At 47.5% G+C, this 18,138-nt stretch overlaps 1 protein-coding gene across 4 annotated transcripts in view; it reads left to right on the top strand.

Annotated features, from left to right (window-relative positions):
• Positions 1-18,138, top strand: part of ARHGAP22 (Rho GTPase activating protein 22) — a 202,770-nt gene that overhangs the window by 46,665 nt on the left and 137,967 nt on the right. For all 4 annotated transcript variants that reach the window (XM_022564499.3, XM_022564503.3, XM_022564501.3 and 1 more), the window contains exon 2: positions 12,020-12,219. In XM_022564499.3, coding sequence (XP_022420207.1) covers positions 12,020-12,219 — 200 coding nt within the window. The remainder of the gene's footprint in view (positions 1-12,019; positions 12,220-18,138) is intronic.

The following is an 18,138-nucleotide window of genomic DNA, read 5'->3' as shown; positions in this document are numbered from 1 at the left end:
TCCCAACCTCCCAGCCTGACTTCCTTGCTGCTGCCTTCACGCTCTCATTTCCCCTTATATGTGCCGAGATGACAGACTCTTGTATTTGGATGTCTCTGTTCTCCCTTTACTTGTACCATGGCAGGCATGTGCCTTTCATTTCCATACCCCAGTGGCTTGCACAGGGTGGACACCCAGGAGGCCCTATAAGCCCCATGAATGGATAAAAGAATACTGGATCCAGTTGAACCTGGGGGTTCACACTGCATGGAAATGCAGGTCAAGCAGTTTGGGGGTTGCCCTGCCTCCTGCACCCCCTCGCTGAAGACCAGCACCAGCTGAGTCAGGAAACAGACCCAGGAAGAGCCAATAAAAATAATGGTAAAGAAAGTGATCTTTTATGTTGATGTTTTGAAAGCATTAAAATAATCATTTTGGAAAAAATCCAAACTTTCTAGACTCCCTCAGAGTTATATTAAAATTAATACTTTTTACTTAAGGGGGGTGGTAGGTTTCCCCTTTGTCCTTCACCTTTCAGGCCCCTAAGTGAGACCCATTAGGAGCGCCTGGCTGATTCTCTAGACCCCTCAGATGGGGGACTTAGCAAAGAACAGATGACCAAGTGGAGCCCAGATAGAAGCTAAGTAACTAAACAAAATTTTTAAAGGTAGGGGGCACTCAGGAACCATCCTGTAATAAATCATCTGAGGCTCATGCAGTGCTCCCAGGACAGCACAGGAACCTGGTGAGGCCCCCTTGCCCTTAGCTGCAAATTGCATTAACTTCATGAAACCGGCTCGTCTGGCCCCCTGCAGAGTGCCCCTTCCATTACCTCACCTCTCTCTTCTCCATTAATCTTTCTGCCTCAATACTTATCCTTTAAATCAGTTCAGTTCTGAGAGCCATCTTGCTCTTTCCCCAGCCCGGCTTTAAAATCTCATTGATTTTATAAATCAATTGTGTTTTAGTTCAAGTGCGGCCACTCCTCCACGCTCTCGGGGCTGCACTAACAGAGCTACAGATGGAAAAACAGCGTGCCAATGCCCCAGCAGCTGCCAAGGCCAGTGCTGCCACAGCGTGGTCATACGGCCCTGAAAACGATCAGGTGTGCTAGGTGTGGATCTCCTAAATAGACCCTGAGATGAGCAGTGTATGTGGTAATTTCGTAAGCAGGTGCTCGCAAGGGACACCAGTGAGGGGTGGCAGCGGGGGAGCAGCACCGGGACAGGGAGAGCCAAGCTGGGGTGCAAAGCCAGTAAAGGAGGGGTCTCAGCCTGAGCCCCAGGGAAACTGAACGTGAATTGCACCTCTTTATCCCTCCAAGTGGTGTCCAACTAGAAACAAGGCTGCAGGGGCTTTCAGGATCCCATATGCATGAGTCTTTTGCCAAGGGCTGTGGGGCGAGGGAGGGATGTAAATTCCTGGGCACTTCCAGTTCTCCCACTGCCTGCTCAGAATGGCTCCAATAACCCAAGGACAGACTTCAAAACGGGCCAGCAGCCCTGAAAAACCACCCGGGGTAAGCTGTTGGAAGTAAGGGCGCATAAAGACAGGAAAAAGGAATCAAGGGAATTTGGGCAGAGCTCTGACACGTTCCACTGTGTAAGGTATCTTTAATGTGTTCTCAGCCATTTCCAAGATGCAGCAGCTGCCAGGTATTCTCGTTGAAACACTGGGGGAGTGAATGACCTGCACACCCTTGCTGAGCCCCTCCTCATGCGAGATGGGGTGAAGCAGACAGGCTGGAGTAGACCCAGGCCCAGTGGAGGGGCTCACCTATAGAGAGGGGGCCCCTGACCTGATCCCGTAGAAGGTCCACAGGTGGGCCTGGGCCATGCTTCCATGAAGCGTCGTCTGTTCAGCCTGGATGCTCCGAGTAGGCAGAGGCTAGGCATCTCTTTGTGTTGTGGTCCACAGCCCAGCGCAGTGCTTGTTGCAGATAAATACGCATAAACATTTATCAAACTTGTGATATTTTAATTGCTATTTTAGATCTCCTGAGGGGATTTAGCTCCATTCCAAAAGAACTCTCTCTTTTAAAGTTTTTATTTTAATTTGTGTAAGCAATGCATGTATAAAACCACAATACTACAGCCCCATCCTCCCCTTCATGACCAAAGTCACTGTTACAGGTGTGACATGTTCCTTCTATGCAAATGCATGTACCCACTGAATATACCTTGTGAATATACCTTTTGTTTAAGGGGTTGTGGTTTTCTTCCCTTTTGTATAGTTTTATAATTTGTGTATTTTTCTGCTATTTGCTCTCTTCCACCGCTATAATAGAACTTAAGTAAATATTAAAGCAGAAAAGGGGAGATGGAAAGGTTGGGGATACATCTTCTTAAGGGTGGTCAGGAAGTCCTCACTGAGAAAATGGCATTTGAATAAAGAACAAAGGGGCTGAGAGGAAGCCCTATGGGGCCAGGGATGGCAGGTGCAGAGCCAGGAGGCCGGTGCATGACTGGCCTGTTTGAGCAACAGCAGAGGCCAGTGTGGCCAAGAGCAGGGAAGTGCAAGGAGGTCCAAGAGGCCACATGGCCAGGTCCCAAGGACCCTTGTAGGCTGTAGTGATGGCTCCTACTTTTACTCTGAGTGAGAGGGGGAGTCCTGCAGGGTTTTCATAGGGAAGCAACACGGTCTAACTCCCATCTTTAAAAACTGTCTCTGGCTGCCCTGTTAAGAAACTGCAGTGGGGGGACGGCAGATGGCAGACTGGAGAAGAGGCTGTAGCAGTAACTCAAGTGAGAAATGATGGTGGCTGGGAATAGGCATGTCTGATAGTGTTTCCATTGACTGAGATGGGGGAAACCATGAGAGGAGTAGGTTTGGGGGTGGGGAAAGACCAGGAGTTGAGCTTTGCCATGAGATGCTGGAGGTGGATGGTGTGATGGCCGCCTGGGTCTGGGGTTCAGGGCTGAGCTCTGCACAGGTGCCTTCCACACATCGATGGTGTTTTAATCCATGAGATGGAAGGAGATCACCGAGATAGTGAGTGTGGACAGAAATAGAGTCCAAGGACTAGCCCCTGGTGCTGGACTTTAAGAGGTGGGGATGATAAGACTGAGAGTAGTAGCCAGTGAAGAAGGGGAGAGGCAGGAGAGAGTGGTCTTGGAAGCCAAGGGTAGAAATGGTCACAGAGGCAGGAAGGACCAACTGGGGTCAAGTGGTGTAAGGGGAAGGAATGGATGGGCTGACTTGACCTTGGATTAAGCAACGTGAGGGTCACTGGTGGCCTTGATAAGAGCAGTTTTGGTGGTACAGAGGTCGGGGAAGGCTGACTGGGTGGGATCAAAAGAGAACAGGAAGCAGTTAGGGATGATGAAAAAATTCTAGAAATGAATGGTGGTGATGGTTACATAGCAATGTGAATGTACTTAAAGGCACAGTAAACTGTACACTTAAAAATGGTTAAAACGGTCAACTTTATGTTAAGTGTATTTTACTACAATAAAAAAGGAGAATTGGAGAGGAATTGGAAAGAGTGAAGACACCTCTTCTGAGGTGTTCGTTGAAGAGGGGAGCTAACCGTGTTCGCTCATAGACATTCATCTCATTCTTTTTAACTTCTGTTGTGCATCCTGTAATGTGAATACAGCACAGTTTATTTGGCTATTTTCCTATTGTTGGGCATTTGGGTTTTTCCATTATTAGGGATCACTCAGAGTGCTCCAAGGGCATCCTTGGGTGTGACTACCTAGGCACTTGTGGTTCTTTTTGCAGGAAAGAGGTAAGACACGGAATTTGCTGGGTTATAGAGTGGGCATGTTTACAATTTTAATAACACAGCCCAATTGCCTTCTGTAAAGTAGCTTACAATAACTCACAACACATGATATTACTGAATTTTAAAAATGTACCTGCCTAAAGGGGACACAGTACTGCATCATAAAATAGCTATAATTTGTACTTCCCCCTGATTACTACTGAAATCCAGCATCACTACACATCTTTATTGGCTGTTTGTATTTCCTCTTCTGTACATTCACTTCTTTAATTTCTTCAACTCTGACAAACAAAAGATTTACACTTCCCAATCAGAGAAGAAAAAGAAATAAAAGGAATATAAATCCGAAAAGAAGAAGTAAAACTGTCACTGTTTGCAGATGACATGATACTACACATAGAGAATCCTAAAGATTCTATCAGAAAACTACTAGAGCTAATCAATGAATTTGGTAGAGTAGCAGGATACAAAATTAATGCACAGAAATCTCTTTCATTCCTATACACTAATGATGAAAAATCTGAAAGAGAAATTAAGGAAACACTCCCATTTACCATTGCAACAAAAAAAAGAATAAAATAACTAGGAATAAACCTACCTAAGGAGACAAAAGACCTGTATGCAGAAAAATATGACACTGATGAAAGAAATTAAAGATGATACAAATAGATGGAGAGATATACCATGTTCTTGGATTGGAAGAATCAACATTGTGAAAATGACTATACTACCCAAAGCAATCTACACATTCAATGCAACCCCTGTCAAACTACCAATGGCATTTTTCACAGAAGTAGAACAAAAAATTTCACAATCTGTATAGAAACACAAAGGACCCCGAATAGCCAAAGCAATCTTGAGAAAGAAAAATGGAGCTGGAGGAATCAGGCTCCCGGACCTCAGACTGTACTACAAAGCTACAGTAATCAAGACAATATGGTACTGGCACAAAAACAGAAAGATAGATCAATGGAACAGGATAGAAAGCCCAGAGATAAACCTACACACATATGGTCACCTTAATTTTGATAAAGGAGGCAAGAGTATACAATGGAGAAAAGACAGCCTTTTCAATAAGTGGTGCTGGGAAAACTGGACAGCTACATGTAAAAGAATGAAATTAGAACACTTCCTAACACGATACACAAAAATAAACTCAAAATGGATTAAAGACCTAAATGTAAGGCCAGACACTATAAAACTCTTAGAGGAAAACATAGGCAGAACACTCTATGACATAAATCACAGCAAGATCCTTTTTGACCCACCTCCTAGAGAAATGGAAATAAAAACAAAAATAAACAAATGGGACCTAATGAACCTTAAAAGCTGTGCACAGCAAACGAAACCATAAAAAAGATGAAAAGACAACCCTCAGAATGGGAGAAAATATTTGCAAACAAAGCAACTGGCAAAGAATTAATCTCCAAAATATACAAGCAGCTCATGCAGCTCAATATCAAAAAAAAAACCCAACCCAATCAAAAAGTGGGCAGAAGACCTAAACAGACATTTCTCCAAAGAAGGTATACAGATTGCCGACAAACACATGAAAGGATGCTCAACATCACTAATCATTAGAGAAATGCAAATCAAAACTACAATGAGGTATCAACTCACACCGGTCAGAATGGCCATCATCAAAAAATCTACAAACAGTAAATGCTGGAGAGGGTGTGGAGAAAAGGGAACCTCCTTGCACTGTTGGTGGGAATGTAAATTGATACAGCCACTATGGAGAACAGTATGGAGGGTCCTTAAAAAACTAAAAATAGAACTACCATACGACCCAGCAATCCCACCACTGGGCATATACCCTGAGAAAACCGTAATTCAAAAAGAATCATGGGGCTTCCCTGGTGGCGCAGTGGTTGGGAGTCCGCCTGCCGATGCAGGGGACATGGGTTCGTGCCCCGGTCCGGGAAGATCCCACATGCCGCGGAGCAACTGGGCCCGTGAGCCATGGCCGCTGGGCCTGTGCGTCCGGAGCCTGTGCTCTGCAACAGGAGAGGCCACAACGGTGAGAGGCCCGCGTACCGCAAAAAAAAAAAAAAAAAAGTCATGTACCACAATGTTCATTGCAGCTCTATTTACAGTAGCCAGGACGTGGAAGCAACCTAAGTGTCCATTGACAGATGAATGGATAAAGAAGATGTGGCACATATATACAATGGAATATTACTCAGCCATAAAAGAAATGCAATTATAATTACAAAAGCAAAAAAAAAAAAAGAAATGCAATTGAGTCATTTGTAGTGAGGTGGATGGACCTAGAGTCTGTCATACAGAGTGAAGTAAGTCAGAAAGAGAAAAACAAATAACTGTATGCTAACACATATATAAGGAATCTAAAAAAAAAAAATGGTTCTGATGAACCTAGGGGCAGGACAGGAATAAAGACATAGACATAGAGAATGGACTTGAGGATACAGCAAGGGGGAAGGGTAAGCTGGGATGAAGTGAGAGAGTAGCATTGACATATATACACTACTGAATGTAAACTAGATAGCTAGTGGGAAGCAGCTGCGTAGCACAGGCAGAGCAGCTCCGTGCTTTGTGACCACCTAGAGGGGTGGGATAAGGAGGGTGGGAGGGAGACACAAGAGGGATGGGATATGGGGTTATACGTATGCATATAGCTGATTCACTTTGTTATACAGCAGAAACTAACACAACACTGTAAAGCAATTATACTCCAACAAAGATGTTAAAAAATAATTTTTTACACTTCCTTGATAGGAAAAGGGCATGCAAGTTCCCTGGCAGTCCAGTGGTTAGGACTCGGCACTCTCACTGTTGTGGCCTGGGCTCAGTCCCTGGTTGGGGAACTAAGATCCTGCAAGCCACACAATGAGGCTAAAAAAAAAAAAAAAATCAGGGCTGGCCTTGCACCTTGATGCTGCCTGCATAGGCCTTTGTCCTCCTATGATAATGAATGAACCTTTGGGTCCTTGCATTCCATTTCCTCCACCCAGGGTTCTGACCTTCTGAGTTGGAGTGACTGTTGCTGTCATCCCTGGCAGCCTCTGTCACCTTGCGGACACTTGGGCGCACTCCTTTGCAGGCTGCTTTTCTCCTCCCTTCCTGGCATCTCTGAGCTGAAGCACTTAGGGCCCTGCTCAGTCTCGGTTTTGCTGGGGAAGGATTGTAGCATCCTCGGTGACCAGCACTGACTGGGCTTTGAATCCTGGCTTCGCCACATAACAACATTGTTGTGTAACCTTCAGCTTTCTTCCCCTGAGTCTCAGTCAGAACATCTGAGAACTCAGGATTATTCTGAGGAATAAGTGAAATTACTCATGTCAGCTGCTGGGCTCCCACCCCCAACTCTGGCCCTTGCTGGCACTTAGGCATGTCCGTCCCTTCCACTGCCACCCACCCTACCCTCACCTGTCCACCCATCGAGTTCCTTCTTTCTCCCATTTTGACCCCTCCTGGGCCAGCATTTCTAGGAAAGCCAGCCCAGTGCTAATGCAATGAGAGCCGAGTCTACCAACACCCAGCAGCTGTTCCAAGCTAAGCCCCCATCACCACCTGAGCAGGCCCTGAAGGAGGGAGAATTTGTATTCACAGACAAGGCTGTGCCACTTATGCATGGTGTGACCCCTGTTGCTGAAGAACACTTGTTGTAAGCATTAGATGAGCAATTCATGAAGGATTTTAGCGCAGTGTCATTCAGCAGATCCTGACTGAGTGCTTCCTATGTGCTGGGCACTGACCTGCAGCACCTCTCTCCTGAGCTGGCTCCGTCCCCCGCGTCGCATTTCCCCTGGACACATCCTCTTGGATGTCAGAGAGACTGCAAAATCTAACATGTGCACCATCTTGCTGCCCCTCCTTGACTGCTGGCCTGTCCCCCTCTCCATGCCATCAGTCATCAGCCCCGCCTCCTAAATGTCTCTCAGGGTGGCCCCTCCTCTCCACCCTCCCAAAGACTCACCCCCAGCCTCTACCCTCTGTCTCTCCTCCCCTGGCTTGTCCTGTCAGCTTTCCCAGTTTCCCAACAGCCTGGCTTCCAAGTAAGGATCTCAGGCCTCCAGGGCTCCTGGATGAGTCTGCAGGCCCTGGGCTCAGGGTCTCCTTGCTCAGAACTGACTGCCTGGACCGAGACCCCAGATTCTGAATTTAGGATTGCTCCAAACAGGCATGCGCTCACACACCTCACAAGCTTGCAAACACACTCACACTCATACACATTCACACATATGCATGCATCCACACTCTCAGACATACTTACAAACATACCCTCATTGTACACTCACAATGACACACATGTGTGCACACACTCTTGCACACTGCAGCATGCACACGTACACATTCACAAGCATATGATTGCAAACACACGGATGCACACTCACACATGCACATACTCTTACACACTCATGCACATACATGCTTACATACTAGAAAAAACACACACTCATGCACACAGATTTTCCCAGGAGGGAGTTGGACCCCCTAGCTCTCCATGGCCCTCAGTTTTGGGGAGAGGTAGATACATGCACTGCACAAACAACAGTACTATACACCAGACTGTTATTCACACCATTCTAAAGGTGAAATTGAAGTGAAGAGAAAGAGACTAATTTTAGTGGAGTGACTCTTGGAGAGCTACATGAAGGAGGTGCAACGGGACCCAAATGTTGAGTGGAAAGTAGGACTTTGACAGTGAAGATGAGCAAGAGGGCATTACACTGGGGAGTTGTCCAGTGTGACTAGACCCCAGGGCAGTGATTATTGGAATCACCTGGGCTGCTTCAACATCCAGATTCCAGGTCCTTCCCCCGGAAGTTGTGTTTCAACAAACCTGGAGACCGGATCTCCTAAGGTCCCAGGTAGGCGTTTTCAACAAACCTGGAGACCGGATCTCCTAAGGTCCCGGGTAGGCGTAATATGCAGGCACCTTCGGCAGCCGTTGGCCCTGGGCTGATGGGGAGGTGCGTGGTTAGGCAGGGGTGGCGCTGTCCTGTGAACCGATCGTGACGGCCAGACTGAGGTTGGATTTTACTCTGCACGTAATTGATAAATGCCCTAACTACTGTGGAGAAAAGGAGTAAAAGCTGATTATATCTGCGTTTAGAAAAATTTCCTCGGCAGCTGCGTATCTCTTCTGGAGACTCCAGCAGAGGGCAGGGAGCAAGAGGAAGGCGTCCAGGCGAGGGATGATAAGAATTCGAATTGATTCAGTAAAACAGAAATGAAAAGAAAGAAGAGTGCAGGGCTTCCCTGGTGACGCAGTGGTTGAGAGTCCGCCTGCCGATGCAGGGGATGCGGGTTCGTGCTCTGGTCCGGGAAGATCCCACATGCCGTGGAGCGTCTGGGCCCGTGAGCCATGGCCGCTGAGCCTGCGCGTCCGGAGCCTGTGCTCCGCAACGGGAGAGGCCACAACGGTGAGAGGCCCGCGTACAGAAAAAAAAAAAAAAAAAAAGAAAGAGTGCAAAGAGAGAATCTTCAGAATTTGCACACTAATTGGCCGTGGGACTTGATGGGGAGGGGGTTTGTCAAAACAACTCCAAGATGTCAAGATTGGCCGGTCCCAGTCATGAATCCTTGGTGAGCAGGGGGTGGGGAGCAGGCTTGGGTGATGTGAGTAGGCAGTAGACGTTGAATTTGAACATGGGCACAGGCGACCATGAACCATCCCTATGGAGATGTCCCCCATGGAGATGGTTTAACGTGAGCCTGAAGTTTCAGAGAAAGATCTGGGCAGAAATAAAGACGTGGACTCATGATGGAATGGAGGGCAGCTGGGGCAGCCCTGGGCAACAGCAGGACTTTCGGGGAGAACAGGAGGAACTGAGACCAGAACGGGCTGGGCAGGTGGTAAGAGACGTAGGTGTACCAGGCAGTTGGGCTCTGCAGTGGGGGCGGAAGGAAGAGCTTCAGGAAGAGGGTAATCAATGTGCCTGAGCACCAAAGTGTCTCAGAGGCTGAGAATCAGAACCAGACTGTCGGATTTCATCAGAGCAGTTTCCAGGAGAGGACAAAACCTCCAAATGCAAGGGGTTGGCAGGGACTGGGGGGTGAGGAAGGAGAGACTGGGAGTGTGGTCCATCCTCTCAGGAGATGCTTGTCAGTGCGAATAGGTGACCGCATCAACCCGGCACACTCGTTGATCTGAGCCAAGAGGTAGCAAATGCTACTCCTGTTCCTTCTTTGCAAATTGGAGTGCCCCCTCCCCTGAGGTGGGCCCAAACTCTGGTCATCCTTCAAGGCTCCTCCTCTGGGTGGCTCTGCAAATGTCTACAGCGGAAAGGTGCACCTTCATTTAAGTGTCTGCAGCCTTTGCCTGTCCACATGGCCTGTGGCTCTTCCATCTCTGTGTGGCTCTTCTTTATGTTATTTCTCCTGCCAGCCTTGGGGCTCTGGGGGAACGCAAACAACTTGGGGTTCTGCCCCATACCTGGAGGAGCTCCGCAGACTTGGAAGGCATGGATGAATGAACGAGTGAATGAATGATTGTGCTTGTGAGCCGAAGAACTTGACTTTGAGGAGGGCAAAGAGCACCCTCCTCCTCCCCAGGTCACAGGCCTGCTCCTGGGCCAGAAACTCCAGAGACTCCCCGTAGTTCTGGAGCCTTAGAAGGTTAGAGCTGTTTGAGTTGAAATCTTGGCTTAAATGTTTACAGAACTGGAATATTTACATGGCTTGATTCAAGGAAATGCTGAAGACAGGAACAGTGGTTATTAATAAATCATAACAACAACGATTTTCCTTTCAAGATGCTCTATGGGCCTTATAAGTAATATCTGTATGATTGAGCGGCTGGGGGACAATCCGGGCTGGCTGGGCAGCCTAAGTAGCATCTACAGGAAGCGCCTCCCTGGTGAACTGAGGGGAGCAGAGGCTGGCCTCTCCTCTCCTTCACTGGAGCCCTGCTTCTGCCAAGGACAGTTGATTCTGCAAATCAACTACACTTCCATTTAAAATAAAAGAGTAAGCCAAAGTAGCCCATGATGTTTGACAACCATGTCTTACATCCGTTACCTGCCTGGTGTGGTGATGAGAGCCACAAGTGCAGAACTAGATAAGACGTCATGTCCTCCCATCCCTACCCCTCAGTCTAGAGGGGCAGAAAGGCAACCACACAGATTAATAAATACCAGCCATGGACCACGTGTCCTGGTAGAGGAGGGAATGACTATCTGGAAGAGATCAGAAGGAAGGTTCTGTGGAGTTGGATCTGGAAGGATAAATAGGAGCTCACCATGCAGCCAAGCCAGAAATTGAGTAGGAAAGGGATGGCAGAAACAGCTGTGGGTTGCAGGGACAGTGTGCTCCCATCATAAGTTAGGATCCGTGGTCTAAGAATTGTAAGTGTGGTTACATTTGGACTCAGAGTTGTTCCTCCGAAGTCCAGGATGGCCCCTCCTAGTGACCACTGCAGCAGTATCCTTGATACTGGCCAGAGGGAGGAGAGAAGCTTTCCCCAGGACAGAGGGGAGAGCGAGGGGAAGGGGTAGGGGAGGCATGGGAGGGGCAAGAACTCAATCACTGTGAAGGGCAGTACCAACCCTGGCAGAGCGCTGCTCAGTGGTATCTGCGGAGCAGGAGTGCTCGAGGCACTCGGTGGCTCTAGGTAGGAGGGACGGCCCCTTCACCCTGCCAGGGAGCCATCGACAAGTCACAGCAAGCAACTGTCGCAGAGGCCCTGCTGTGCAGGCCCAGCTGCCAGGATGATCCCAGGGAAGCAGCAAGGTGGTTTGCCAGGTGGGATGGGGGTTCTGGGCAATGGTGCTGAGATCTGATGCTGCCAGGGGAGAGGTGCCATGCAGGTACCAGGGAGGGAGTCTGCTGGGGCCAGCTCCCTTGGGGCCTGAGTGACAGGAACCCTGCTAGAATGTGAGCTCTAGCAGGATCCAGATGTTTATCTTTCTTATTTTTCTTATTTCTTACTGCTTTTCCCCAGCACCTATAACAGTGATTGGTACATAGTAGGTACTAATAAATAGTTGCTGAATGAATGAATGAGTCATTGAACAAATGGAAAGCTGGATGGATGGATGGGTGCATGGAGGCATGGATGGATGAACAAACCTGGGGAAAGGCAGAATCTTGGATCCCAGAGACAAAGCAGAAACTAATCAGGCAGGCTGTGCACTCCCCCAGGTGGATGACCTTGGGCTGTGGTGCTGAGGGGTCCCAACCCATGTCCCTTTGAACCCAAGGGGGAGATAGGCCAAGCATGATTATGCCCTGCTGGCCGAAGCTCCCATACTCTGGTCACCGGGCAGCTGGGATGCCAGGGTGGGGCAAGGACTGGCCCCTGGCCTGCCATCCTTCGTGCTCACTGTGTGTGTGCTTGGCTTCCAGCCCGCTCCAAAAGCCTGGTGATGGGGGAGCAGAGCCGGAGCCCTGGGCAGCCACCCTGCCCCCGCAGGCTGGGCCCCGTCCTGAAGGCGGGCTGGCTGAAGAAGCAGAGGAGCATAATGAAGAACTGGCAGCAACGCTGGTTCGTGCTGCGTGGGGATCAGCTCTTCTACTACAAGGACAAAGATGAGAGCAAGCCCCAGGTGAGGAGCGTGCGTCCTGTGTCCAGCGGGCATCACAGCGGGGCTCCAGGCGGGGGGGCGGGCGTGTTTAACTACGTCCAGGAGAGGGGAGAAGGCAGAGAGTGTGACCCTGCCGTCAGCACCTCCACCCCTCAAGCACCAAGCCCCTGACTCCACTCAGCATGACATTTCACTGGGATTTCCAAAGTGAGCTTTATCCCCTGCTACCACGTTCCCGGTATCACACCTTGTTTTACTGTGACACATCCACAGCTTCAGTGATGGAAATGTTTCCTTATAATGGTGATAGAGAACATCCATCCATGGCTTAAAAATACAACTCTTCCTCATGTCCTTTTCAGCCTCTTAGTGCTTCCAAGGAGGACACAGGTGCACACATTCCATTCCTTCCATTATGCAGGGAAACGGGCACCCAGACAAATCTAACGTCATACTGAATTCTGGCTCGCGGTGAAACCCCTGTGTCAGAGGCCTCTGCCTCTCAGGGGAGGCTTCTGTTTTCCACCAGCACTGTAAGCTCCACCTCAGGCGCTTAACACGTCTGCCTTTCCACCCAGTTCCACTAAGTTCGCTCACTCAGAGCAGTCGGTGGCCTCCTCCGTCATGGTGCAGCCTGGTCACAGTTGCCCTGTGCAGACATCATAACCGAGCTCTCTGCATGCTGCCGGCCAGGGTGCCTGGGCTTGCGGAGCTTGGGCAAGCTAACCCTTGTTATGGGATTCAGACAGAGAAAGGATGTCTGGGAGCTACCCTCGCTTCTCTTGGGGAAAATGGGGAAGGGAACTTGAAGGACTTCTTCCAAAGGTGGCTCCTAGTCATTGATCCAAGTTGGAAAGAAAAGGGAGATCCCCTTGTTTGGGGTCAGGGGTCACAGAGCTTTGCAGGGCTGTAGCCTGTGCACATCCAGCAGTTCCACGGTGTGCTCGGGGGCCTGGGGGGCGGGGAGGGGGCTCTGTGATGGGCAAGGTGGAAGGAGGTACCTGGGCACAGCACGGTATCACGTCGTCAACACAGCGAGAAAATGACCCTGTCACTCCTCTTCCAAATTTTCTGAGTATGAAGAAGGGATTGTCCTATCTTTAACACTTCTCCAATACTTGGGACCCTCCCTTAAAAACATGGGACTCTGGGGGTGGGAAGGAGCAGGCCTCATCTCAGAGACCTCAGTGGCACTAGTCACCAGCTGCAAGTAAATAACTTTCTGTCTTCACTGTATTTATTCTAGTGGTTAACTTTTGTTTATGGAAAGCCATACTGGTTTCCATTCGTGAGAGTCATAGCACGTTTTTGTTTCTAAAATATATCTAAGTTAAAAACAAAAAGTGTTGCACAGCAATGTGAGTGTACTTAATGCTACTGAACTGTACACTTAAAAATCATTGAAATGGTAAATTACATGTTATGTACATTTTAACACACACACAAACAAGTGAGACTGCTTAAGGAAAAGTTTTACACCAATACCAGTAGAGATGAGAGGTGAGGATGACAAAAATCATGAAGGTGGATCGAAGCTAAAGTTTAGGGAACTCTGATCTTGTCCAGCCTCCCAGGCTTTATAAGGAAGGAATAGAACTCCCAGAGAGGTGGAGTGGAACAAACAGGAACTTTGAATTTGATCTGAATTAGGTCAGTCATACTAGCTAAATAACTTGGTATAAGCCACTTAATTTTTTTTTTTACTTTCAGTTTCATGATTACTAAAATGGAGACATTATTACCTACCTCACAGAAATGCACTAAGAATTAGATTGTAGAACATATACGCGACGGAGCACAGATCCTAGCACCTGGGATACTTCAGTCTGGGTACCCTCACGCTCCCTCAGCCCTGCCCCTCAGCCTGCTTCCCAGATCAGGAGCCACACCTCTGGCTTGCCCACCGCCATCTTCCTCCTGGCTTCTGCGTTTTGTGTTGAAGACCAGCCTTGGCCCTTCAGTGGCATCTTGGCTTTCCTGGCTGTCCTTTTGGTGACATGTCACTCTGATGATGGTGATCAAAGTTGCCAGAGTCCCTAGCACCTCAGAGCCCTGCCTATGGCCCCTACTGTCATCCCCCTCCTGGCCCGCCCACAGCACCATCTCCTGGGAGAAATGCATTATGATGTTGGGCGAACCCAGTGGACTAAAGTAACACACTGAGGTCACCAGCCTACGTGTGGACCCCTGCCCCAGGCTTCCCCACATATTCTTCACGGTGAGTCTCAGGTGGCCCTCACCTGTCACTGCAGCTCCAGAAGGAACCTCCATCCCCCAGATTTCCCAGACTGGACATTCTTCTCCCTCACCTGCCACCTTCTCCAGACTTCAATGGCTCCTGGTGGAAATAGCTAATTGAATGGAAGTAATGACATCCCCAGTCACCAGCCTGGGCAAAGGAGGAGCCCTGGGGCCTGACCCAAGCTAAACCAGCGCGGTCGTCACCAGGGAGCCATTGGATCCCTGAAAGGAGCCAGCATCTCCAACAGATGCCAGCATCATGCCCAGGGCTCCTCTTTTGGCCTCTCCGGGTCTCTGCCAGATCCTCATGGGGGATTATTCTTTTCCATGATCCCCCCTCCCCAACAAAGCCTGACTGCTCTGGCAGCCCTGTTGCTCAGGTTCCCAGTCTCAAGGAGACTCTTGGTCAAATTTGACTCATTTATCTTTATAGTATGATCTCAAACCTACATGCCTGCTGGCAGAATAACCCTCAGATTTCCATTTAATTGCATGAACTACATGTAATGGACTAATTCTCAATATCTGGTTCCTGGAAAAATGGGCCCTGCTCACTGTTTGCAGTCATGGAAGTGCCCAGACAGTGAGCTCCCTCCTAACAGATGGCCTGTCATCTGTCCAGCAGATGTAATTGTGGAGAGGAGGGATGTCCAGCTACCCTTGATGCTGCCCAGAGCACATACACGTGATAAGGATCACTCCCAGCCCATATTCTTGTTCTCTCTCCAAAGCCCTAGCTCTTCCCTTCTCCCCTTCTCGCACGAAGGTCAGCAGAGGACGTAGAGCACAGAGATGGGGAAAATTCAAGATGGTGGAAGAATTGGCTCAGATGGAAACTCAGATAGAAAGACTAGGCAAAGGTGCTTTAAAACAGAACCTGAAAGTGTGGCCCTGTCCCTCCAGCTTTTCCCAACACATGTCCCTAATAGTTTCCAGCAGACAGATCCTACAGTTTTACTAATAAAAGATTCCAGGTTTTTTCTTCTTAAATACTTTTAGCTTCTGCAAAATGTTTCTTGCACCATGAAAACTCCTGCCACATTCTTTCTTGATCAGCCTGGTCTGTTTCCACTGTTTGAGGATTCACTTTAAGTCTAGTTATCCCACTCCTTCACTGTGGGTTTCTTGGCTTTGAATAGAAATGGAATAGAATAGAAATGGAAAGTACAACTTCCAAAACGTGAGATGGAAAGAATGTAACAAATTAAGTGTGATCATTTTAACAAATGGGCAGAAAATGGAGGGGAGGAAAAAACAAAAGAAAAAGGTAAATAGAAAACGAAAAAGTAAATAAGATAGCAAGGAACAGGAAGAAACCTTTCAGTTGTCGTAATAAATGTGAATAGGTCAGATTCATCTGTGCCTTAAAAGACAAAGTGGAAGTCTGGCTTAAAAAAGAGAAAGTAATAAAAAGGTTGAAAAACAAAACAATGGGAAAAACGTAAGCCAGCACATGCAAGCAAAAAGAAAGCAGATTTAGGAATATCAAAATCAAATAGAATAGAATTCAAGGTGATAGGAACAAATAGAAACATTTCATTATAATATAAATAACCTACTGAGAAAATAGAGCAGCTGTGAACTTTTATGTTCTTAATGACATAGCTTTGAAGGATACTTAAACAAAGAAAAAGAATTCTCATTGTTCTCCATTTTTTAAAAAAAAATGAAATTATAGAGACACATTCACTGACAATAGTGCAAAAGAAAAAAATAGACTTAGAGATTAAGAACAAAATGACAGTGAGTGAGGGTATATATGCAAGAGAGAGAGAAATCTATACACGTGGAAATAAAACACACACGTACTTCATAACACCTCCTAAGTTAATAAGAAAATCAAAACTTAAATTCAAACTTCTAGTCAAGGATGACAGAGTTAAAAACCCCAAAATTCCAATAAAGAACACTAAAGGTGTGCTTGCGAAGGTCTGGACACACCTAGATGGAGAAGGCAGGAGGGAGACAGCCGCATTCTGGATGCTGGACAGCAGGTGGGTGGGAGGTAGCTGATCAGCAAACCCCAGAGAGCTAAATTCCAAGCCAGCACCACAGATAGCACAAAAATCCGCTGGGTTTGCAAATCCCCTCACCGCCCAGCAAAGACTCAGACATTGGCAGGACCAGTTATCTCTGGAAATGAGGGCAAAAGAAGAGCTCCAAACAGGAGTTCTGATTGAAAGTCAGTTTAAAAAGCAGTTAAGAGGGTTCCCTTTTCACCACACCCTTTCCAGCATTTATTGTTTCTAGATTTTTTGATAATGGCCATTCTGACTGACGTGAGGTGATATCTCATTGTAGTTTTGATTTGCATTTCTCTAATAATTGGTGATGTTGAGCATCTTTTCATGTGCCTCTTGGCCATCTGTATGTCTTCCTTGGTGAAATGTCTATTTAAGTGGTCCACCCATTTTTTAACTGGATTGTTTTGTTTTTTTGATATTGAGCTCCATGAGCTCTTTGTATATTTTGGAGATTAATCCTTTGTCTGTTGTGTCATTTGCACATATTTTCTCCCATTCTGAGGGTTGTCTTTTTCTCTTGTTTATGGTTTCCTTTGCTGTGCAAAAGCTTTTAAGTTTAATAAAATCCCATATGCTAACGCATATATATGGAATCTAAAAAAAAAATGGTACTGATGAACATAGTTGCAGGGCAGGAATAAAGAGGTAGACATAGAAAATGGACTTGAGGACATGGGGTGGGAGGGCGGAGCTGGGGCAAAGTGAGAGTAGCATCGACATATATACACTACCGAATGTAAAATAGTTGGCTGGTGGGAAGCAGCTGCATAGCACAGGGAGATCAGCTTCGTGCTTTGCGATGACCTAGAGGGGTGGGATAGGGAGGATGGGAGGGAGGCTCAAGAGGGAGGGTGTATGGGGACATGTGTGTGCATTTGGCTGATTCGCTTTGTTGTGCAACAGAAACTAACACAGTATTGTGAAGCAATTATACTCCAATAAAGAGCTATTAAAAAAAAAAAAAGCAATTAGGTCCCAGATCTCCCGAACCGCCTTGTGCAAAGCTGTGACTGCCCTCCCTCATTAGGGCATAACACTTGGAAGGAAGCTGAGGACGCTGCCCCGTCATTGGGTGGGGCGGGGGGGGGCGGGTACCACACTAGAACAGGAGGCTTAGAGGGAGGTGGGCATGCATATCAGTTACTTAGCTCTCCCAGTCTGTATCCCACACTTGGCTGCCAGATCTCAGCAGTCAGGAATAGCCCTCAGGAAGGAAGTGAAGAATTTTCACTGGAGAATCTGACAGGCCAAGAAGAAAAACACAAAATATACTGACAGGAGGGGTCCCCCATGAAACAGGCCAGGTAGATCTCTCTCTCTGTAAACATTCACCGCCCGCCCCCATACAATTGCCAATCAGCCGCTTAGAGAGCTGTAACTAGTAGGAGTAAAGAACCTTGGGTCACTAGAAGGTCACTAGAAGGTCACTGGAGGTCACTGGAAGGTGACTAGAAGAATTCACCCAAAGTGAATTCTGTCACTTAAGGAAAGAATTGCATATGAAGGCCAGACGAACACAGGAAAGGGGGAAAAAAACAACTTGGAGGCAATAAAAACTGTGCAGGGGGGAGAAAACTTTTAAATAAAACTGTCTTTAACATCCTCAGAGAGAGACTATAAAAATGGACAGTCAGAGCACAAACCAGCTCCCAGAATTCAGAAATAAAATACCAGA

The sequence above is a fragment of the Delphinapterus leucas genome, chromosome 16, assembly GCF_059928025.1.
Source record: "Delphinapterus leucas isolate spDelLeu-1000000601 "Yukka" chromosome 16, BTC_Dleu_Yukka2, whole genome shotgun sequence".
In the NCBI taxonomy this organism is placed as follows: domain Eukaryota; kingdom Metazoa; phylum Chordata; class Mammalia; order Artiodactyla; family Monodontidae; genus Delphinapterus; species Delphinapterus leucas.
The sequence above is the reverse complement of the archived record's forward strand: the minus strand, read 5'-3'. Positions and strand labels throughout refer to the sequence as shown.